General features: G+C 39.4%; 1 protein-coding gene across 1 annotated transcript; it reads left to right on the top strand.

The window, feature by feature from the left end:
- Positions 1–2,080: 2,080 nt before the first annotated feature.
- LOC131922638 (cell surface glycoprotein CD200 receptor 1-like) lies at positions 2,081–22,963 on the top strand. Its single transcript, XM_059277460.1, has 7 exons — positions 2,081–2,366; positions 17,859–17,918; positions 18,661–18,978; positions 19,092–19,343; positions 21,269–21,377; positions 21,899–21,944; positions 22,602–22,963. The coding sequence occupies exons 1-7, from the start codon at positions 2,303–2,305 to the stop codon at positions 22,743–22,745; spliced, it is 993 nt and encodes a 330-aa protein (XP_059133443.1). The 5' UTR covers positions 2,081–2,302; the 3' UTR covers positions 22,746–22,963.
- Positions 22,964–24,355: the final 1,392 nt, after the last annotated feature.

The following is a 24,355-nucleotide window of genomic DNA, read 5'->3' as shown; positions in this document are numbered from 1 at the left end:
CAGACTGGAGCGTGGGAGCTGAGTCTGAAGAACTCAGAGGCGGCAATGGTGAAATGCTGTGCTCAGCCCAGCAACCAGGTCTCCCTGAAACTTTGCAGGTCTCTTGAGCTTAGTTTTGATATTAGCATCAAGCAGGCATTAAAATAAATGACTAGTAATTTTTTTTTTTTCAGGCTGGGAGTGTGGCTCAGTTGATGGTATGCTTGCCTAGCATGCAAAAAGCCGTGGGTTCAATAGCCAGTAGCGCTGAAACCAGGTGTGCTGACACAGGTCACAGTATAATCTGAGTACTGGGGAGGGGAAGACAGGAGGGTCAGGGGTTCAAGGTTATTCTCAGATGCACAGAAGGTTTGAGTCCAGGCCATCTCAAAAATGAAGGATAAAGAGAATAAAAATAAAGAAAAGTAAAATTAAACAATGTGTCCGCCCCCCTCGTGTGTGTGTGTGTGTGTGTGTGTGTGTGTGTGTGTGTGTGTGTGTGTGTACATGCCATGGTGCATTTGTGAAAGTCAAAGGGTAGCTGTGGAGTTGGTTCTGTTCTCTCCCTCTCCCTTTATGTAGTTTCTGGGGATTGGGATCAGGTCTTCAGGCTTTGTTGGCAAACATCTTTATCCACTAAGTCGTTTTGTTCCCCTCATCATCAAGAGTTTTTGATGACATGAAAAAAAAGCTCATGTCATTATAACATCAAGTGGAAAAAAGAATACAGACATGACTAAGAAAATTAGCCAACATTTGCCTGGCAGAGAATTTAAGCCCCTTTCTGTCTGTCATCAGAACCTACAGTGTTAACAGCTTCGTGTGATGGAAAAACAGTATCACGATTTAAATGACATTTCTTTGATTTTTTTTTTTCAGATATCTGGTGGGTCATTGACAGAAGGGAGGACAGCCACTGTCCACTCATTGTCACAGCCCATGTCTTCAAGCCTTTCTCGCTCTTAAGGATCTTATCTCATTATCCGAATCAGATTGATTCACTGAGAAAGCTTGAGAAGGGGAGGGGAAATACACACAGTTTAATGTTTGGTAAGCGGGAAGATGGAACTGCCAACTTTGAAAAAAAAATGCATACTGTTTTATCTTTTATCCTGTTTGCAATATTTTCTTCCCCTTCCTGGAGCATTTGCCCTGGGGTAGGAAATTCTTACCACAGAGGTTGTTTTTTTTTCTTTCTTTCTTTCTTCCTCTCAGCTATAATCTATGTGCATATGAACTAGTAACATTACATAGAATTTTTCTGGAAAGTCAGAATCTCAGATGTGTGACAACTGAAGTAACCTAACTCTGCAAAAGTCAGAGAGAATGGAAATTCAGTATTGAACCTCCACCAGAGGTCCGTGACTGAATGTCCACTGATCTGGCAAAATGAACTCTGTGGATGTAATTCAATGAAGGATCTTCGGATGGAGAGATAATGACCAGGACCAGATCGATCACAAAGGATCCTTTTAAGAGAGAGGCGGAGGGGTCGTGGTCAGGGAATCAGGTATGACAACGGAGCAAAGGCCAGCATGATGTGTCCACAGACCAGAGAGCAGGGACATCTTCTAGGTGCTGGGAAGAGTTGAGCCTCCAGAAGTAAAGCCCTGCCTGGCCATGCCTTGCCCATACAATGCCCTTTAACCCCATGCCATTCAGCCTCTGACTCCCAGGTACTGCATTTGTATTGTGTTAAGCCACTAATTTTGGGATTGTTAGAGTAATAACAGAAAAGTGGTACACTTATGATGCTCCTAGCATTATGTTTGGACTTCCACACCAGATAGTAATTTCACCAAAGCATTTCCAAGGAGAAACATTTATTCTACCTTTAAAGACTGAAGAAGGCTATACATTTTCCCCCCAAATTGGAGAACTTTCTAGAACTTAATTGTGATTGGGAAATTTACAAGCATAGACCCCCCGTAGGTAAAAATCCCACTTCTGTTTTGAATGGACAAATCCATCTGTCTTAGGCACGTTCAGAGCCTTACTGTACAGTTTATCTGTGAGCAGCAGGAGAGGAGAACCAATGAGCTGGAAGCTAAGTCACTCAATCTGCTTCCTCTGCAAAGCTTCAGGGCATTGCACAGGAAATCTACTGCTGTGTCAAGTCCCAGAGAAGTTTCTTCTCTTCCAAGTTACTAATCAGACTAAGGAAGGGGCAGAGAGGAAAGGAGGGCTCGCTGCTGATGGGTTAAGAGGTGCGACCACGCAGAAGCCAGCGGGAGAGCGGAGGGAGCCTGGCCATGGTCACTGTTGCTCCCCTACCTGTGAGGAGAAAACGTACCGAGTGAGCGGCAGACACCAGAAACCAGAAATGTCCTGCTTTTGGAGAACTTCTGACCTAGCGGTACTCTTGATATGGGGGGTCTTTGTGGCTGGTGAGTCTGAATTTTCCTCGGGAGAATGATTAGGGATGAGAGAGAGACCTGCTCTGCGCTGCTTTTGAGCCTTGTCCTTCTCGCTAGGCAAATGCAAGCAAGCCAATTGCTGCCGTAGAGATGGGGTGGTGGTGGTGGTCCTCCAGATGTGAGTTATCTCCTCACCCCTACTTCTGCTTTGTCGTATTTATTTTGCTTTGTGTCCTACAATATATGCGTTTCTATAATTTCCTCCACTGCTGTGTCCTCGTCTTCCCCTCCCTTTTAGGGCAAAGCAGAATAAATTGAAGGCATATTCATAGCAATCCAAGTGACATCGGTTCTCTGTATTTTCTCCCTCTTCGAAAAAAAATTTAAATGACTGACATTTTCCATAACCCATCTAGGTCTCCCTTGCCAACAGTGTAAGTTAGGAATATTTGTTTCTTTCTCTCACTTTCTGTGACTGTGGGCTTTATGCATACAGTTACGCTGGCACGTCTGTGATGTATGTCTGTATTTATCTGGAAGATGTGTGGGCTACAGGAGACACTTTCTGAATCAGAAGGTGCACTCCTCAATGTCTGCGTTCCTGTAGGAGTTGAATAGAATTTAGGGCTACTGTGGGGGTGTCCTGGTTTCACTATAGAAAGGAGGTGGGAGTTGATGTGGGAGGGCATTTTCATGTTTCACTTTTAGTCGATGGAGAAGCTGCAGGGAGCAACGTACTTAGCTCTAAATTTTATAGTTTTATGATTTAAAGGAGAAATGGTATTTTTCCCTCTCATCAGAATTTCTTTAAAATCATTTTTGTCTATCACCGAGAAAAAGACTATCTCATGATAACCTTGTTGGTGAGCACATGTAAAATAACTTTGGTCTACCCCTGCACTTCTCTGCGGAGAATTTTCACATATCTTTTCTCTTTGATGTGCATAGCAACCCAGTGAGGTAGGCATGGAAGACAGCTCCATTTTACAAAGCTAGACCCTGAAGCTCAGAGAGGTGAAATGATTTGTCCGTGGTGATAAGGAGCATCACAGAACACTGGAGTGAGCAGTTTACTGGTACCCTTTTCACTAAAGAGAACTGCCCATTGTAACACTGCTGAAAAATGCTAAGCTAATATTGGGCTATAGATTGAATGGGGAAAGAACAAGATAGATCTGCATCTTTCAGGAGCTGGGCTTCTCTGGAAAGCTCCTGAAATCTGTGAAGGATGAGTTTGACAGGGAAAGCCAGGCAGGCAAGGAGATGTTTGTGTCAGGTTGCGTTGTGAAGCCGACACAAAAGCAACAAAGTGAAAACGTAACAGATAATTTGAATTTTAAAGGCTGAAGGGTGAGTTTTTAAAACTGCATCTGAACACAGGTTGGAGATGCTACGTTCATCAAGTCGCTGAAGTCCAGGCTTGTATCATAAAATCATCAAGTGTTTCGAAGGCAAACAAGCAAATTACTTTATACCCATGATCTGGCATGATAAGATCACTGAGAAGTCATTTAGAACGGTGGGCTGAAAATCAACCAGGGCCGCAACTTTGTGGCTTTGGTACTGGTGTTGCAGACAGGAGTAGCCAGCTCACTCTATGTAAGATCGGTTCACACAGGAGAGAGGGGAAGGGTATCAGGGTAAAGGATAGGATGTGTTTCTTTTGCCTATTTACTTTAAGCTGTAAACCATGTGGTATTTATCTAATAAAAATCCTGGAAGGGGAAGTTAAACAGTCTAAACTCTCCGTCTTATGCATGGCTGCCTGTCCTCCACTCTCACAGACCATGCAGACTATGCCATTTCTTTCTACTTAATTTTGCCCCATTGTCTTCTAAGTTTTCTCATGTTCAAATTACGGTTTCATTCCACCTTTTATTGAAGTTACTGGTTTTGCCAATGTGAGTTGAAGAAAAAAAAAAAAAAAGGAACCAACCCCTCCTCCAGTGTTTTCTTCCTTTTCATATTTTTTGCTCATTTTCCTTATCTTCCACTAGGGGGCAGGTAGTAACTGAAGGAGACACAAACAGCTCTGAAGAGATTTAAAGCCACTTCAGAAAAGCAATGAATTGTCCTTACTAACTTCAGCTTTATCTTTCTTTTTTATTTTGTGCCAGCTGTAAATTTGCCTATTAGCTTAATATATAGGTGTGTTTTTCTCAGGATGTTCATGCTTAATATTCTGGTAAATAAAAATGCTAACAGACCCCCCCCCCCCTTGTGTGTGCATGTGTGGTATGTACAAGAATACTGGCTAAAAGTTTCCAGCAATCTAAATGAGGGAGATGAAAACAAAATTAAATCCTCAAGGAACATTTAAAAATCAGAAAATATGCCAGGCAGTGGTGGTGCATGCCTTTAATCCCAGCACTCGGGAGGCAGAGCCAGGTAGATCTCTGTGAGTTTGAGGCCAGCCTGGTCTACAGAGTGAGATCCAGGACAGGGACCAAAACTACATGGAGAAACCCTGTCTTGGAAAATAAAAAAAAAAAAAAAAAAGAAAAGAAAAAGAAAAATCAGAAAATATTAAAGTAAAAATGAGGAAAGGTAAGACCATGGGGTGTTGATAGTGTTACAGAGGAATTGGGTCTTGACTGACTGCTTTGGGGAGATAGAGAAAGTCAGAGAAGAAATTGAGAGGAGGGATGTATAACAGGAGCAAAGGCCAGGAGGTTCTGTGAGACAATGGGACCTAGCTTGCAGGAACAGTGTGTCATATAATAATAATAAAAAATAAGGGTGCATTCCCAGGGACTTTAATGGATAAATAGATTGTCTGGATATTGTACAGTTAACGGCGAGGTCATCTGTTAGCTTGTGAAAAGAAACAATAATCTAAGGCAGTAGTTTTGGAGAATAATGTGGCGGCAGCATCCTGTTGCTTGGCAGTGGCACTCAGTAAAGTATTCCCATCCCAGATATGGTGAATGGTAGAGCTAGCCAGAAAGAGCTGTGAGATAATAGAAATAGGGAGCTTCTTATCAGGGGTTCTTACAATAGGATTGTGTTGGTGGCTAAGGAGGGAATTGTAGAGGAAGGACATGAATGCTAGACATTCCTATCTATACTGGGGAGTATAGAAAAATCCAGCATTTTTGAACCACATATGGAGCAGATGTTCCCTCTAAGCCAATACAGAGATTCGAATGATAGAGGAAATACCAGAAATGCTTGCATTCGGGTCTGAGGGGCCAAAATGATCTCTTTTCCTCTCTGTAACAAAAAGCAAGATCTAAGAAGAGATAGGAAAGGAGAAAATATCGCCAACAGATTATGTGCTTAGCCTTAACTAGGAGGAAAGAAATGCTCTGAGATTGAGAAATGGGTTGAGACAGAAATTAGATACAGGGAGGCTGGCCAGCTCAGAATGGCTAGAACAAGATGGGGATAAATGAAGGTACTCATTGTAGGTAAACAGCGTCTCAAAAAGGCTAGGGGAATTTCAGCTGATGATGCTCCTGAACAAAACTATCCAGTGGTCATTTGGTTTTATATTGCGTCTGAAGAATTAATCTATGCAGTCATTAAGATGTTATCAGTGACAATGTGATTTTGCCTCTTCTCCCTTGATGTCACTGACTCCCATTTTCTAGCTCCTGACTGGGTCTAGGGAGCCAGACAGTGGGTGTCATGTAGCTTTGAATTGTGTGACACTAAGAAGTAATCACCGTCTATCACTTTAAGAAATGATAAACATCACAAACACATGTAATTTTTATGAGAGTTGATTATAATCTACTCATTTCCCCCAAGAACTGACATCATTCATGCGTTAGCCCTAAACAAAGAATTTCAAGGTTTTCATACCTTGAATTTATATGCCTTGCATGTCTGAAAACCTAGGCTCCATTCTGGGAACATAATCTTATTCTGTTTGAAGAAAGTACCATAGAGAAGCTGCAGCATTGAGGTCCGCCTGGCAGCTCTTCCGTTGATAAAGAGGTAATTTTCTTCAAGCATCTCTGATGCTCCTAACTGTTGATGCCTTGGCAGGTCTTCCTGGGGTCAGACTTAGCTGGGGTTTGGTGTACAGAACGTTCCTGCATCTCAACCCCTCACTCTCAAGATTCCACATCAGTGAGAACGCTGGTCTTTATATCTCCGCCTTATTCAGTTACTGGGTGGGCTGCCCCGGGAAGGGCTTGATTTTGAGCAAGGAAAGCAAACACCCTTGGAAGTCCCAGAAAACTGAAGGCTGTCAGCTGTCAGCGCTCTCGGCTGGGGCAAGGGGCTGTCCCTGAAGGGGATTCTGGGTGGCACATTCTAGATACACATCACAGCTGCCACCTCCTATATTCTTCATTCCTTCGTGAAACTCCGAGTCTCTATCTGGTCTTACTTACTTAATCAATTTTATATCTTTAATTTTTAATTTCATTTTCTTTTTGCTGTTGAGAAGTTCTCTCAGTTTTCTTTATTATGAAAAGAATTATTAATGATTTTATGTTTGAGACATTTATTTTACTTTCATTATCAGTGCATGTTATTTGCTAGAGATGTGTAGAATTCTGGGTAGCGATTGGCTCCCCCCACCCCCTTTTAGTTCCTAAAAAACTCTAATGAGAAGTCAGCTGCTACTCACATCATTTCTCTAAATTTTATCTCCTATCTTCTAGGGCAGTTTTCAACATTTCATCCTTGTTGCTGGGGTTTGCCACATTTAATCTGTTTAACTGTGGTAATTTCATCTATGAAGGATTACTTAATCTTTTCAGACAGTATTTCCTCAGTTATGAAACAAGTGGTTATGACACTATTAAGCGATACAGACTTTTCAGACTCAAGACACCTCTATATTAAATCTTTCATTTTGTATGCGGACCGATGACGACTAGCCACGTTCGAGGAACTGCTGACCCAGTCGCCTCACCTTTCAGTGGACGAGTTGGCATGGAACAGCTCTCCAGTACCAACAGTCGAAGGGCAAGAGCTGTGGCAAGAGTGTGTGTATGGGAACCCCTGGTTTTAGGTGTGATACCCTGGAAATGACAGTGACGTTTAAGAGAGAAACAATAGCGACTAAATTAGGGTTGAGATTCTTGTTAAGGAAAAATAAGTCGTAGCTAAAATGAGGCTTGGTCACTTGGTCAGCCAGGAAGTAAGGGAGTGTTCTGCCATATGTCTGTCAATGTGCTTTGTACTGAGGATATTTGATGAAGAAAGATGTGGAGGGGCTGGGGATGTAGCTCAGCGCCAGAGCATTACTCTACCATGTATAAGACTTTAAATTAAATCCCAGATCTTAAAAAAAGACCAGCTATAGAGCCTATTTTCTTGGAGCTTAGAATCTGGTAGGGGAGACAGATATTAAACAAATTTGTGCAATTAATTAAGTAACATAAAGAATGTAGGGAAAATACAGGGTCGCCTAAAAATGTAATTGGTGAATCGGATCTTGTCTGAGGGTCAGGAAGGCTGCCCTGAGGAAGTGACAGATATGGTGAATGGTAGAGCTAGCCAGGAAGAGCTGTGAGATGAACTCCAGGCTCGAGGAAGAGCCTGCACGATATACAGAGAGAGCTGATTTACGGTTGGAATGAGCGAATCAATGGTGTGGAGGTTTAGCAGGAATTCTGGAAGATGGGAAGGATACTGGGAGAATCAGAGAAACAAGAGTGGGTGAAGACCTACGGGTGGTGTGCATGCCTGCAATCTCAGCATTTAGGTTGGTGGGAAAGGCAGTATGGCCAACCTAGGCTGCACAATTAGAGGCTGTCTCAAAGGAGCAAGCAAGTAAACAAAATGTTTTTAAACATAGAGGAGCAGCTTGAGAGGAATACCCCACACCAAGGTGCTGGAGGACAAAGGTAACTTGTGGAGAGGGTACTGAGTAGGCAGGCAAGGAGGCAGAGGGGAAAATGTGTAGGTGTTGTGGTGGAGGTGACGAAAGGGGATTCAGAAGGAGAAAGTGACCAAGTGTGCTGTTAACTTAGAGAGCAAACCAAGAGAGACGACCCAAAGATTAGTAAATGTATTTAGGAGCAGCAGCGTCCTGTCGGTACTTGTAGTTAACTATGTGTGTATTCAAGGAGGCAAGGGACATTCTTAAAGGTGGAAAGAGAGGGATACACAGGGTGTGTTCAAGTTATCATCACTAGCTGCAAGGATTCATGATGTGACGTGAGTGGGGTCTGTCCACATTTGCCCATAGTGGTTGGGTCAATGTTTTTTTTACATTCGTCTTTTGTTTTCTGTGTAAGGTAGCAGTGGCCTTTATCCACAGTTCTTCAGCATCACAACAGCTCTTGTTACCACACAGAAAGCACAAGATCCCTGTCCCTCATAATCTTCTGACATTATTTATTCAATTTTTTAAAAAAATTAAGCCGTAATACAAACAATTCCATTTTAGTTCTAACTTTCCCAGTATAAAAACCCAGCCACGCAACTCAGGTGCATCAATACTGCTGAGAAGATATATGGGGACTATAAGACGGTGGTGGCCTTTGAGATTGCCTTTTGAGTAGAAGGTGTGTTGGGGGGGAGCAGCCACATTGCTGGTACTGCTGGGGAAATGAGTGGGAGGAAAATTGATGCTGAGAGCCCCGGCCACTCATTCTAGAAGTTAGGCAGCAGAGAAAGGGGAAAGCAGAATCTACCTTTTTTTTTCCCCCTCCTCTATCAACAGTGGTAAACCTGGGACTATGCTAATGATAAGAACACCTTCTGAGACAATGCGGTGCCTCAGTAAAAATGTCTTTCTGATCTCCGTGTGTCCATGCAATTTTAAGGTATTTAGTAACTTCCTTTTTCTTTTGACATTTTTCTTACTTGACCATGAAATTCCACTGCCTGTCCAACTTACCCCATCGCATGCTGCAGGGAAATTTACTTCTATGACCCTTTCTAGGGTGTTGACAAAAAAGTTGAAGTGGAAAACACGTGTAGATTCCAAATGATTAAGTCTAGCTATGTTTATTCCCAAAGCAAGCCTTAATTGGTTCCTTCTTAGAAGTTACCCAGGGGCGATTGTAATCCAGCACTTTTAAAATGTGTCTCACAGAGCCAGGCAGTGGTGGTACACACTTGTAATCTCAGCAGTCAGGAGGCAGATCTTTGAGTTCAAGGTCAGCCTGGTCTTCAGAGCAAGTTCTAGGGCAGCCAGGGCTTCACAGAGAAACCCTGTCTCAAAAAAGCAAGGGAGCAAAACAAAACAAAACAACAACATCAACAACAGATGTGCCACATGGAGTCTTCTATGGAGACTAAACTGCTAGGGACACCCAGGCTCTCAAAGTTCCAGGTATCTGTGCTTTCAGGAACCTTTGCAGACAATGATGGATAGAGCTGGGGTTGAGTGCTGCCCCAGGTCTTTGTTAGTTTCTTACTTGGGTTAGTCCCCCAGTCAGAGGATTGGGCTCATTTCCAATGCACCCGCCTTGCAATGTGGACTTTAACCAGTGGTAGGGCATCTGAGACCTTGCTTCATTCATCCTAGCATGCCTAGAGCTCTACCAGTCACCGGACACCAAGCTACTTAACGGTAGTTGCCTTGAACGTTCTCACTACCTCGTGTGTCTGTAATCATGCCCTCTTAGGTCTTTTCAAAAGGAAACCACTTGGCTTTTTGCCTCCTACTCCTTCAATACATCTAGGATCCTGCTTTCCCAGTTACCTTTCTTCACTCTTTTCTACTCTTTCCATCTACAGGCACACTTTGTCTTCCTCTGTTTTTAGAAACGTCCTCGGTCCTCAAGCACCAGCTATTGCTCTATCTCTTTCCCAAGTTTGAGATGAACATGTTACAAGGTCACGGTCTCTTGGCTTCCATCTTGTCTAGGGCAGACTCCTTGAGAGTTTAAGCCTCCATTTTGTTGACTCAGTCGGCTCTGCTCTCTAGACCCTTTCAGGCTGGATTCTGCTCCAACCTCTTTACTAAGATGGTTTCCTTATATGATCTTTTCCTTATATGGTCTTCAGGGCCATCACTGACATTCTTGCTGCCAAGTTGTAAAGTTCTGACTTCAAGATTTTCTGTATTTTAACTTGATTTAGATCCTTCATGTCAGGAGATCTTTCTTCTTCTGGATTTCATGACACTGTGCTTTTTTTCTGTTTTGCGGCACTGTTTCTGCCAAGCTCACAGCCTTCAACAGAGCCCCAGATATACACGTTTTAAAGGTCTGGGTTTGACCTTTTCTCTAATTTCCATACCACAGACAGACATTTGGCAGTTTATGGGCTTGAGTTAGCTCTCAGTTGTCACTCTTCATATCATATTTTTGAAACTTTAAGTTAGCTGCCTATTCCTTAGTCTAGTGTCGAGAGTTGCTGGGAGGATTAGGTCCAACAACGTAACTGAAGTTTTTGGCATAGTTTGTATTCATAAACATTTAAAATGATTCTTTTGTGGTTCTCAAATATATTGCTTCGTGCCATTCAGTTAGCTCTCTACAGATTGACTTTTTGGCCATTTTCAGTTTTTTGAGAAATAAGAGCTTTTTGTTTCTTTTTTCTTTTTCTTTTTCTTTTTCCTTAAGACACAGCAAGACGGCTTTTATTAGCACTTGGCACAACTTACTGACACAGATAATTACTTTACTGTGGAATAAGATTCATTACTTATCATAATTATTGTTTGCTTTCTAAATTTTACCTACCCATTGAATTTGTTGTTTGAATTCTTGTGTCCTAAGTTTTGTTTTTGTAAGCAGTTTCTTCATGTCTTCGTTTTATAAACCGTCTGGGTGTTTTATTTGATCTCTGAATCCCATTTGATCAGTAGGATCGGAATCGCTAGCTATGACACTTCCAAGATGCTGTTTAATCTCTTGTCAAGATATTCATGTCTGTTGTCCAGTTTTCCTTCATTCAGCTTTTCCATTTTTTTCCAAATTGATTGTATACTTTCTGATATTTTCTAAGGAAAATTGGCCTTTGATGACCAAAATCAATGTTGTGAACAGTCTTTAGAATTTTGCCTGGTAATCTTTTAGTGGTTTTTTTTTCCCATGTGAAGGATTTAAGTCCTAGAGTTAAATATTTTAGCATTTTTATTTCTAGTTTCAGTTTCTATAGTTAGAAAAGTTTCTGGGTAAAGTCAACTGTCACATTTTACCTGGAACTTTCTTCCTGGTTTCAGTACTTGAACTCTCACATCCCAGGAAGCCCTACAGCTCCAGCAGCATATTATCTTACCCATCCTCCACCCTGTTCAAGGTGAAAAACCCCAAACTACCCATGTTTTCTCCCAGGGCTTTTGTTTTATATTTAAATATTTCCTTTCTTTTTGTCTGAGGAGTGAGATAGGAACCTGATCTTATTTCTTCCACATGCCTAGCTATCTATCCCTCTTAATACCGCTCACAAATAATGGAATGAATCACCCTTGCCTGTAGGAATGTAAGTTCCACTCATAATGTCAGACCCTCTGTTCTCACATGTGTAATTAAGCAACCGAGATTCTCAGAAACCCGTGTAAGATTACAGGGATAAGAAATGAAGACTTAATATATTGGTTGGTATTCTGACTCGGATTTTGATGTCTTCTCTGTTTTCACTAGAACTTTGGGCTTCTGTCCAGATTTTGTTACTTAACACCTAAATAGAATGTTGTCTGCTGCTAGGTTGGAATCTTTCATAAGAAAAGATAGTTTCATAAAGTCTAAGAATATGAAACCAATTCCTAGGTCCACAATTTAAGCCAATTATGCTTAAACTATTAAAACTAAAACATACACATTTGTACTTTTAATTTGCAATTATTTTAACTTTCTTCTATGTTAACATATACTACGTTGTACAACTTACGACGTGCACAAACGTGAAGGGCTCATTCTATATCAAGGACCTGAGGGAGTTAAGAAGCAGACCACTGCAGACTCCCTCCAGCTTCTGCTCTACCAGCAGCAACTCTTTTGAGGTGATCATTCCCTGCGCAGAATAGTCTACTGTCTACTCATCGTCACATAAATGTCCTGCTCTCAGTAGTACTACGTCTTTTGCTTTTTTTGTGTTGTTTGTAACAGAAATATTGAACATTCTGTTTCATAATTGCTTTCAGTTGCTCAGTGCAAACGAACCATCTCAGTTTACCTGGAACTCTTTTTTTTTTTCTTCTGGTTTTAGCACTAAAATTACTGCATTCCAGGAAACCCCTTAGGCCTAGCAAAGTAAGGTCCTACTCATCATGTATGCTGTTCAAGACTCAAAACAAAACAAAATAAAACAGAATTGCCCATTTTTTAAAAACTGTTTTTGTTCTTTATGTTTAAATCTTTGATTTATTTTATTTTCATATGAAAGATGAGAGTAATCCTTATTAAAGTTTTTTTTATATTTATGTGGTATATGTACCTGTGTATATGCATGTATGCATTGTGTGTGTGTGTGTGTGTGTGTGTGTGTGTGTGTGTGTGTGTGTGTGCATGTGGTGTTCCTGGATCTTCAGGTTAGCTATCACAGACTTCTACCTGTCTCCATACCACACATTGAAAACCACTGCCTTAGAGTAGAATACAGTGAGGTCATTTGAATGATGATAATTTTAGTCTCAGAACCTCTGAGAAATAGGCAATTTAATCCCACAATTCAACGAGCTTTAATCTCATTCCATCTATAACTCAAAAATACTTTGAAAAAAAATGACACTTTTCTAACCTACAGCTACAACATGCAGCTTATAAAATGTAGAAAAACATCCACCAAGTCACAATTAAAGTTGCCATGTTTGACCTTTACTGGAGCTGGGAATTTTCCACACTGTAGTGACCTTATTGTCCTTGTGGGTTGCAAAAGTCACCTTGCAGTTGAGCTAAATAAAGGTCTACCAATGCTATCTGAATTTCTGGATCTTTTATGATGACGATATGAGTCACAAAGCTGCATTCATTTAAAATAAAACCTCAAGCCTGGTATATTGGCAAACACCTTTAATCCCAGTACTTGAGAATCAGAGGTAAGTGGATCTCTGTGAGTTCAAGACCTATGCAGCAAGCTCCAGGCCAGCCAGGACTACATAGACAGACCCTGTCTAAGAAGAAATGAATAAATAAGATAAAATGAAATCTTGAATCTTCAGGAGAAATGGATCCATGATTACAATGGATTTACCACCTCAGTTTACAATGTGCTTTTATATTTTACTTATACATAGTTTGTAAAACAAATAAACAACACTGCATGTATTTGTCAGAGGGAAAAGCAATGCACCGTAATTTACCTCATTATATAAAACATTTAGAGGAAAAGGAAGAAGTAAAACCCCCATTGCTCATATTCTCTAGCCATTAGAAATGGCTTCCTGCTTCTCCTCCAAATACTCAGCCCCGAGTGTATTAGAACAGTTACGAAGTTTGAGATTTAAGAGTGACAAATGAAGACAAATACTTTTACTTGGTTTTCCTTAGGTATTTCCACAGATTCTGATGTGTCTTTCATGTGTTAAATAACAATGCACATGACAGGTCCTGAAGTTTATGATAAGCAGTAAGAATGAGTTTTATGTAGCTCAGTACCCATATTGAAATATCTGTAGAAATGTGGAAACAAAACTACCTTATACTTTTTTTTTTTTTTTTTTTTGTGGCTATACTGTTGTGAACTCGGAACTTCATGTTTAAAAACCTACAGTTTGGACCTGATTTTAAAGTTTTGATACAAAGTTCACTTATTAGACCTTTAACCATAAGTTTGCATTTCCTCCAAAAGACCTGCAAATGAATGAAAAGGGAGAAGAATCTTAACTTTTTTGTTTCTCATTTTTATGCATTAGTAATAATAAGTGACTATTAACAGCAGCGTTAGCTGCTTCACTATGGCACACTCCATGCTCGATTTGAGCTAATAGTGGCTCCCGAACCAGGACTGTTAATGCTGGTATGTCAGAAATGCCTCCCTCCAGTCTTTCTTTCTTTCTTTCTTTCTTTCTTTCTTTCTTTCTTTCTTTCTTTCTTTCTTTCTTTCTTTCTTTTTTTTTTTTTGAGTGTGCACTCAAAACACAGCATTTTGCAACAGATGACAATTGTTTAATCTCGCCAGGAAGTCATGTGTTGTCTCTGAGAGCCCTTTTCTGTCACTGAGGAAGCTTCTCCGGGTTTGCACAGTCATGCCTAAGCGACGTGTCCCGTGTGGGCGGTATTTGCTTGCTCAGGCATATGTATGACAAAGATGATTTGGGAAAGGAAACTTCTGCTTACTAAGTTACTAAGAAGTTTCGCTAACAGTAAAACCAAAAAGCATTCTCCTGTGCCGATTTTGACTTTGGTGGAAAAGTATTTGAATACTGCTTTCATTCAGAACCAAGGTCTTTGATATGTGCTGGTGATGGTACATGCGTTAAAACTTGGCATTTCTTTTCTTTCTTTCTTTTTTTAAACATTGTTTTATTTTTAAAATTAGCTTATAGAATATCAAGTCTCCAGATGGGATTTTTATATGTATTCCATTTTGGTTTAATACCTGCACCCCACTTACTGGTCCCTCTTCTACTTCGTTCTATTGTCTTCTCCACCCCTTTCCTAAAGCCCTGCCCTCCCCCAAGTCTGACTGACTCCTTTCTAGTTTCCTGGCCTTTACCCATATTTACTCCCACCTGGACATACATTTAACAGCTAGATGCTAGGATCCATATATGAGAGACATCATATGGCATTTGTTTTACTGGACCTGCGTTATCTTGCTTAATATATATATATTTTAGTTACATCCATTTTCCTGTGAATTCTATTTTTCCATACAGCTGAACAAAGTTTGTTTTTTTTCTTTTCTTTCTTTATTAATTTTTTTCATTTATTTTACATACCTACCACAGTTTCCCCCTCCCCTCCTATTCCCTCCCTTCACCTCTCATCTACCCACTCCCATCCACTCCTCCATTCAGAAAGGGGTGGGCCTCCTATGGGAGTCAACAAAGCATGGCACATCAAGTTGAGGCAGGACCAAGCTCCTCCCCCTGCAGCAAGGCTGGGCAAGGCAACCCAGCATGGGGAATAGATTCTGAAAAGGCAGCTCAAGTGCCAGGGACAGGTCCTGATCCCACTGCTAGGAGCCCCCAAACAGACCAAGTAAATATAGACTCATACCTTCTGCAAACAGGGATAGTTCTTTCTCTTGTGTTGTTCTAGTTAGGACAACACAATATTGACCACTATATTGAATAAGAGAATTATTTCATCTTTTGCATTTATTAAGACTTATTTGTAGCTTATAGTGGCCAATATTAGAGACAGTATTGTCTCTGTTTGTCCATATGTGTTGGGGTGGAATGTTTGGTAACATATCTAAGTCCAGTTGACCTTTGGTGTAACTTGGCTCTGAGGTTTCTTTGCTGAGTTTTTATTTGAAAGACTTATATGATGCGAGATTGAGGTGTTAATGTCTCTCATTATCATTGTGTCCAGATCTGTGTAGTATTTTTATGGCATGTAGTGTTTGTTTTAATGCAGTTGGGGTTCCAATAGTCTGTGCATAAATATTACAGCAGTTACGTTCTCTTGATGAAGTGGTCCCTTTGTCAGTATGTAATGGCCCTCTGTATCTCTTCTGAGTGGTTTCGGTCTGAAATCTATTTTATCAAACATAAAAATTGCTGTGCCAGCTCGTTTGCTGCTTCTGTTCGTTTGGTAGTTGGAGTTCCAACTTTTGACTCTCAGTTTACGAATGTCTTTCTTAGCTGTGTATATTACTTGGAGACAGCAGATAGTTGGGTCGTGTAAAACCTGATGTTTCTGATACAACTTTGAATAACTCTTTCAGCTTCATAATGTAAAACGTATAGCTTGATGAGTTTTGTCAGGTGTATACACTTGTGAATCATCACCATCAAGAAGATAAAACAAACATTTACATGATTTCCAAAATCTTCTTCATCTATCTCTGAAGTCCATCCCTGCCCCACTTACTTAGTTACTACCGACATATTTTTGTCACTGTAGAATATTTACCAACTTATATCAGAAGAAATTATTTTGCATACTTGCAGACTGAATTAAAGAGCACATTAAAATGACCATATACCATGACCAAATCCATTCCATTCAAGTGATGTAAGGATGGTTCAACATTCACGTCAATAAATATATACAACACATAATGACCCAAGGACAAAAATCATATGAGAATCTCAGTTAGTCAGTAAAGACCTTGGACAAAGTTTAAAATCCCTTCATGATAAAACCTCTGAAGAAACTTAGAATAGAGCCTACTTCGATAGAATAAAGCCTATTCATGAAAGATCTATAGCAAACATTATAGTGAATGGGAAAAATGAAAGCATTTTCTTAAAAATCAGAAATGACAAAAGTGTCTACTTTCTCCACTCCTATTTGATACAGAGTTCAAAGTCTTTAGCTACAGCAATAATACAAGAGAAGGAAATAAAGAGGGAAAAAGTTAAATTATCTCTATTTTCAAATGATAGGATCTTATACTTAAAAGACTCTAAAGACTCAACGAGAAACATTTAAGGTCTGATAATTCCAGCATAGTAGCAAGAAACAAAATCAACCCATGGAAGGCAGCAGCTTTCTATATAACAATAATAACTTGTTGAGAAAGGAATTTTTTTTGGGGGGGAATCCCCATCTCCAATGGTCTCAAAAACAGGAGATCAAAAAAGAAACTTTAAAAAATCTTTCTCTCTCTCTCTCTCTCTCTCTCTCTCTCTCTCTCTCTCTCTCTCTCCCTCTCTCCCTCCCTCCATTAGATATGTTAGCAAAAATGTCTTTCCCATTCGGTAGGCTGTCTTTTCACTCAATTATTTCCTTTGCTGTCGAGAAACGTCTTAGTTTAATAAAAATCTGTTTTGTCAATTGTTGGCCTTATTTCCTGAGTGACTAAAGTCTTTGTCTATTGTTATATCTTGAATGTTTATTCTGCTTAATAGCATGTCTTCTAGTTTCATTCATTCTTTTTTTCAGGAAATGACAGGTTTGTGTTTCTTTGTAACCTTTTATGTGAATTTATCCTCAAATTTACTTTGTGGCCAGCTGCTTAACGTTCATAATTCCCCATGCCTCCACCTCTTTGTGGGCATGCTTGACTTGGGACTAGTATAATTGTGAGAAATTCGGCAGAACTCAAGGAAGGAATACAAATAGGTTCCAGGAACTGTATAACAAGAAAGTGGACAGAGGAAAGGACATATACCCTGTCCCTACCTCTGTTCTGCTTCACTTCCGTTGATCATTCTCAAGGTAGGAAGTAGGAAGAAAGAGAGAGGATGAACTCTTTGTGGTTCTGTTTCTACAGTTTTTGAGAATGGCTGTTTCTTCATCTCTGAAGTGTTCATTATCACTGGACCAAATGTCTTTAATTAGGGGATGGTATCTGGAGAAAGGAGTTTAACCAAGTCAGCTCATGTGGTATGCTTAAACTGGACCTGGCAAGGGGCTGGAAGAAGAAAGGCAGGGCCACCCTACCAACTATTTGGCAAAATAAAGTCACTCATAAGTGGGAAATAATTGATTAATATCTTATAACTGTTATTTTCAAGATGTCGATATATCAGTGATGATAAAACTTGGAATTACTATCTTAAAATCATCTAAATATTTAAGCATTCTTATTTAAATATTTTTCTAGAATCAAGTTGTATGAATGGGAATCAAACGGCACAGAACAGTTCATTACCTTTGGCAGAAGGTACTACTCTTCTTTATCTTGTGGACAACACTGTGGGAATGGAGAGTTGAACTTGCTTAGAAACAGTAACTAATGCTTTGGCTGATGGACAGATTCAGGATGAGTGGAAGAATCTGGTGATGTGAGGGTTATGATATGAGGGACCCTGAACAATTGCCTCTAAACCTTAGTTGTCTTAGAGAAAAAAGTGCTATGGGATTAGCATCCTCCCAGGTCTGTGTTGAAGAAGCCTTCATCATCTAATTAGATGACCTTTATTTGGATGTGACATGTGAAGACTTAAGGTCCCCAAAGAGGCAAGTGACATAGAAATAGGATAGTTGAGATAGTAAATGCAATGCTTATCAGAAGCAAGGCTTATTCACAGTGATTTCTGCTACTGTTAAAGTAATAACATTAATGACTCTTCTGTCACAAGTGATTGTAATAGATAATTTTGTTGAGTAATCACCACTCACCAAACTTGTATCCTTCATGGGCTCTTTAAGTCGTTGTACAAGCAGTGTGAGGTTTTATTGTGCAAGATCTATGTAGCTCACAGGCCTTGAATTTTTACTTTAGAAGGTGAATAATATATTTAATTCTGATAGATTGAACATACAGAAACTAGAATGTGAGAAAAATCTGATATTTCTGGAATACATTCATTAGCTAAGCAATGCTCTAGTGTAACTTCATACACGCTGCTGTGGACGAATTAACACAGGTTTTCTTCTCTCCTTCTCTTTGTGTGTGTGTCCAGTTAACACTCCAGTGTCTGTGCAGATGGGTACAAAGGCTCTGCTGTGCTGCCCTGCTATTCCACTGACAAAAGCAGTACTCATAACATGGGAAATAATCCTAAGAGACCAACCTTCCTGCAGAATATCCTACAAAGTAGAAACCAAGGAGACCAATGAAACCAACTGTACAAACAGGAGAATCACCTGGGCCTCCACACCTGACCAGAGTCCTGACCTTCAGATCAGTGCAGTGGCCCTCGATCATGATGGGCATTACTCATGTGTTATAGCAACACCTAGTGGGAATTTCCAAGGGAGACATAACCTCCAAGTTCTAGGTAAGCAACAATGTCACACATTGTGGTATTTCAGGTCACCAGATTTTAGATTGAAACAAATGCCTTTGTAATTTGTTTGGAGACAGAATCTTTTTTCCCTTCTATCTCCACAGTCCCCCCTGTAGTAGCCCTGTCTCCAGGGAAAAATAGAACTGCAGTTTGTGAGGCAACTGCAGGCAAGCCGGCTGCTCAGATCTCCTGGACTCCAGATGGGGACTGTAAAACAAAGAATGAATCACACAGCAATGGCACCGTGACTGTCAGGAGCACATGCCAGTGGGATCAGAGCAATGTGTCTGCTGTGTTCTGCTTTGTCTCCCATTTGACCGGCAACCAGACTCTGTCCATAGAACTGATCGGAGGTAGTGAGTACCCACCTCTTTAATTTTTTGCCTTTATTTATTTATTTATTTATTTATTTATTTATTTATTTATTTATTTATTTATTCATTCATTTATTGATTGTGTTTGTGCATGTGCCATAGAAAGTACATAGAGGCCAGAGGACAACTTGTCCTTCTACTATATGGAATGGAACTTTGGTCCTCAGGCTTGATAGCAAATGTTTTTACCACCTGAGCTATCCACAGGCCCATCCACCTCTGTTTCTTTTTTACTCTTCATCACTTTCTTCTTCTGAGATTAGATCAGATCTACCTTTGTAGCCAAGACTGGCCTTAAGTTCATGATCTGCTTTGTCTGCTGCCTGAGTGCTGGGATTACAGAGGAGCTGTTTCTTCCTTGAGAGGGAACTGTTATTTCACTTATTCTTCAAGTAGTAAATAATGAATAACCCAACACAGGGAAGACAATTTGAGCTGCTCTCTTGGACCTTGCTCTATAGCTAGGAAATGCATTGTTGTGCTGGAGAAGTATTTTGTAACTTTGCATCAAGTGGGAAGAATTGCCAGTACTAAGTACTTCTTGTCTGTACTTCCCTAAATGTCCTGTTATTAGGTTCACCATAAAATATTTTCATACTTCTGTGATGTGTAGACTTTAATGCTCAGATTAGTGATACAATACATTAATGTTCATGGTGTTTCTTCTCTTCCTGATTTCCCTTTTTCTTGCAGTTATCCAAAATGAGCCCTGCTCATTTCATCTTGTCTTCTGAAGCCAGTGTTTATTGGAAATTATGTAAACATTTGAAGCTCATGATACAATGATAAAAATGAGAACCTCCTCTGCTTTCTATTGAGTTGCAGAATACAATATGGCAGTTAGGAGCAAAGTCTTTGCACACCATGGCTTCTCATTCACAGCTGTATAAATGTGAATATTATTCAAAATGTTCTGACTTACTGGGTAATCTGCCAGTCAGTCTTTTCCTTTTTCTTTCTGAAGAAACAGGGTGGCTTACTTGCAAAGACAGCAAGTAAGGGAAGAATGTCCTACATCATTTTTTTCCTTAAAGACATCTCTTATTTTTTTCCCTTTTTGAATCAATAAAGGGATTGACTTTTATTTTGTCTCTGAAAGTTATGAAACACATTTTAAAGTTTTTCTTCTTAAAATTTATTATTTTATGATATATATGCATGTATGTATGTGTATATATTACTTTGTTCATATTCCTCCCATTACCCCTTCTTATCTCCTTCTATTGAACCTCCTTTCCCAGCATGCTCCTTTCTACTTCTTTCATTTTTTTCTTTTGGTGTGTGTGGCACATTATGTTAATTCAGGTTGCTTGCATGAGGGTGGATGGGGAATTAAGTAGTTGAACAACTTATGGCCCTTCTTTCATCAGGGGTGGAATGTTGAAGAGTTCAGTCTCGTACAGCTCTTGTACATGTAGCCACTGCTGCTGTGAGTTCAACATCCATTTTATGCCTGGAGGATAATGTTTTGCAACACTCCTTCCCATCCTCTGGCTCTTACCTTCTTTCTGCCCCTCTTCCTCTATGCTCCCTGAACCTAGGATGCAGTGATAGAGATATAGTGTTTGGGATTGAACATTCCATTTAACTTTGATTTATTCTCACAACCTTGAGCAGTTATGGGTCCCTGCATTACTTGTTGCAAACAGAAGTTTCTATGACCAAGATCAAAAGCAGCATCAATCTCTGAGTGTAAAATAAATATTTAGAAGACTGCGGAACACCATGTCCATTTAGCAAAGCAACAGTAGGTTCTCCCTCACCCCAGGGCTCATGATCTTCCTGACCACCTGCTTTTGAGCATATTTCAGTACCAGACATGAAGTCCTCCGTTTCATCAATGAAAAATATCCTACTATCAGGATTTATTACCTTTGAACCATAACATTTCCTGTCTGTCATTACAGGTGGCAAAGCATCACAATCTTATATTCCGTACGTCATCCCATGTACTATTATTATTATTGTTTTGATCATCATAGGATGCATTTGGCTTTTGAAAATCAGTGGCTTCAGGTATTAACTGACATTTTTTTCTTCAATCTCATTGAACTAGAAAAGGCTGAGAAATGTGGGGCTGACGGGTCCATTGGGGAGTAACAACCATATTCTCATAAGCAAAAGGGATGCATGAAGTGTTAGACTGGGACACTTTGCTTGGTGACAGTGTTTAATGAGTTGCTCAGGTGTGTAAGCACCATGAATTAAGTCAGTAAGGGCTGAGAAGCTGGGCATGCTACTTTTTTTAATTTGAGAAAATAACTACAATAATTATTTTCATGTAACAAAGAGATTGAGTCAAATATATTTTATTGTATGAAGCTCCTATCTCAAGATTTTGCTTTTCTACCTAAGAGCCAGAATTTTCTTATTTGTTATAGTAACTGCAAATCAGTGTATTCCATTCATTTCTGGTAGTTCATTTTTGATTTACTGAGACTTACATAATAGTTATCAGAGTATTTCGATACTACAACTGTTTATCCTGAACAATGATGCTGCCTGCATTCACTCCAGATTTTTATGTTATTTTTTAGAAAATGTAAATGGACAAGACCAGGAGCTTCTACAGTTGTTGAGGAGGTAAGATAAGTTAAAAGATATTTGTAAACTTTAAAGCCACATGGTCTGAAATCTAGCAACATAATCTGTAATTTGCATTAATATTCATGTTCTAGTTGAACAAAACAATGCTGATTTTACACTGTTAGTAGTCAGACACACTTAGTTCGCTAATTACCCATCAAATACTATGTATATGCTACTCAAATACACCTTTTCATCTGATGAATTGTATCTTCATCACTTTTGCCCTATTTGGACTGTAATCTCTGGGGAAATCAAGTGGGTGTTTCCTTCTCCAGGAACTTGTGTCTAATTCTCGACTTCCCCTTTTCAGCACCACCATCATTTTTCTCTTATCTGAACTTAAAGCTGCCTGCCCCTTAGTCTCCTACAACCAACTTCCTATTGTCTTTGATTCATCCATTTGAAGTACTTCTCACATCACCACATCCCTCTACATTTCTATTTCACCCAACAGCTGTGTCACCCAAAATATAAATAATGAACAAATGTTTTCGATAGACTATTAGAACAAAGCCTTGTTCTTCTGTTCACATAAGTCAGAGACACATGTATAAGCATTGCTAGTAGATGCTAATATGGTAGAAAAATGGGTTATTTGGGTAATAATTTCTGGCTCTTTTGAATGGGTTTTGATGTTGAGCTTTTCCCAAGGATGACATGCAGCCTTATGCCAGCTACACGGAGAAGAGCAATCCGCTCTATGATACTGTGACCAAGGTGGAGGAGGCATGCTCGATGCCACAAGGTGAAGTCAATGGCACGGACTGGCTTGCTTTATCAGCCACTGGAATCTAGAACCAAGAAAAATGAATCAAGAGACACCATAATTACTGTTTTGCTTTCCTTAAAATTCTACAATGGAAGGATTGCTTGGAAACTTGCTCTTCAAAAGTTCTTAGAAAGCACAAATGTTCTAATGGATTTGCATTTGTAGTCTTCTATGATTGGAGGTTTGGAATCTTTGCTGCTACCAGTTAGTTCTTTGAAGAACTGATGTAATTATTACAAAGAAAGCACAATATCACATTGTGCAATATAGTATGATGAAAACTGAGTTTCCTCAAGAAATAACTGTGGAAGGAACAATCATTACTAAAGAGTTTCTAATGAATTCTTCCAAAATTTTTTCTCTGTATATGACATACCTATGGTATATGTATGCATTTATGTTTATTTACATATGTGTATACATGCACACATCACCTTGTCAAGACTGTTCCTTGTCAAAACATACTGGAATGCTGGACTTACAAAAGTTAATAATGTGAGTCTTGGAAACCTTTTTATAACAGCATAAGCAAACTACCTCATTCTTTTCAATGTCTATGTAAAATTCCACTGTATGATTATATTGTAATTTAATTAATCATGGCCCTTGGATGGGCATTTAGATTTTGTTTTGTGTGTGGTATTAAACAATACCAAGTAGAATGTTTCTTATGGATAATCTCTGCATTCTTTGAGCACATAGTGAGATAATTTTTTGAGAGTAATGGTCCTGCCAGTTGGAATGTGTTTTTATTATTAATAGATCAGTCAAATTGTGTCAATTTAAATTCCCTCAAATTATGTTTGAATGTGCCTTTCCCCATATTCTTATTCTTGTTTCCTTAACTTTCTCACTTCCACAGTTTCTATTTTTCAGTTTTAATTAACCAGTTAGGGCATAAGTCTTAAGATTATGATATTAACTCTATTATTTAATGAAACTGGAATCATGTCTTTGTCAGGTCTGCAAGAGAGAGACAGCATTTGAGAGACAGTATTTTCAACTCCTTGTATCAATACAGAAGTGCTGACATCTCGTGCATGACAGTTTTACAGATGTGATGAGCTGTGCATTTTAACACTCTATTCTGATACATTTATCAAATAGCAAGTGTCTGTAAGTGGGACAACTTGGGGTTATTTACACGCTAAAAGGATGGCAATGGGATGATATAACTTTCTCCTTCATTTTTTGTTTACAGGGAGATATGGGGAATATATATATTGATAATTTTTTAACATCTTTTAATTGTTAAAAATAAGCTTGTTCCCCCTTATACTGGGAAAAGTATTTAGGGTGGATTTTTTTTGTCTTATTTTATCTGCTTTGTTTTTTTCTGAAACAAGGCCTTGATGATTTCTAAGGTAGTCCCTCAACTCACCATACAGCCCAGGCTGGCTTCCCAAGGGCTGTGATTACAACTATGTGGCAACATACATGCAAAAATCATCTTCATATAATAAAATGATAGAAATTATAACAACACTCATTCACTCTTCACATATCCCAACTGAGACATTTAAGGTAATTCGTTTGTATACTAAAGTATTTTCTTTTTTCTTTCTGGAAAATTATCTCTCTTTTCTTTCTTCCTATTTCTCCCTACCCTCACTGCACTACTTTGAAAGTTATGCAT

This window comes from Peromyscus eremicus, chromosome 12, assembly GCF_949786415.1.
Source record: "Peromyscus eremicus chromosome 12, PerEre_H2_v1, whole genome shotgun sequence".
Taxonomy (NCBI): domain Eukaryota; kingdom Metazoa; phylum Chordata; class Mammalia; order Rodentia; family Cricetidae; genus Peromyscus; species Peromyscus eremicus.
The sequence above is the reverse complement of the archived record's forward strand: the minus strand, read 5'-3'. Positions and strand labels throughout refer to the sequence as shown.

What these genes read in the sequence shown, in the direction of transcription:
- LOC131922638 (XM_059277460.1), top strand. Translation starts at nt 2,303, where the DNA reads ATGTCCTGCTTTTGGAGAACTTCTGACCTAGCGGTACTCTTGATATGG. An exon ending in TTCATTACCTTTGGCAGAAG is followed by an intron (nt 17,919 to 18,660) that starts GTACTACTCTTC and finishes GTGTGTGTCCAG; the next exon opens with TTAACACTCCAGTGTCTGTG. An exon ending in CTTCTACAGTTGTTGAGGAG is followed by an intron (nt 21,945 to 22,601) that starts GTAAGATAAGTT and finishes GCTTTTCCCAAG; the next exon opens with GATGACATGCAGCCTTATGC.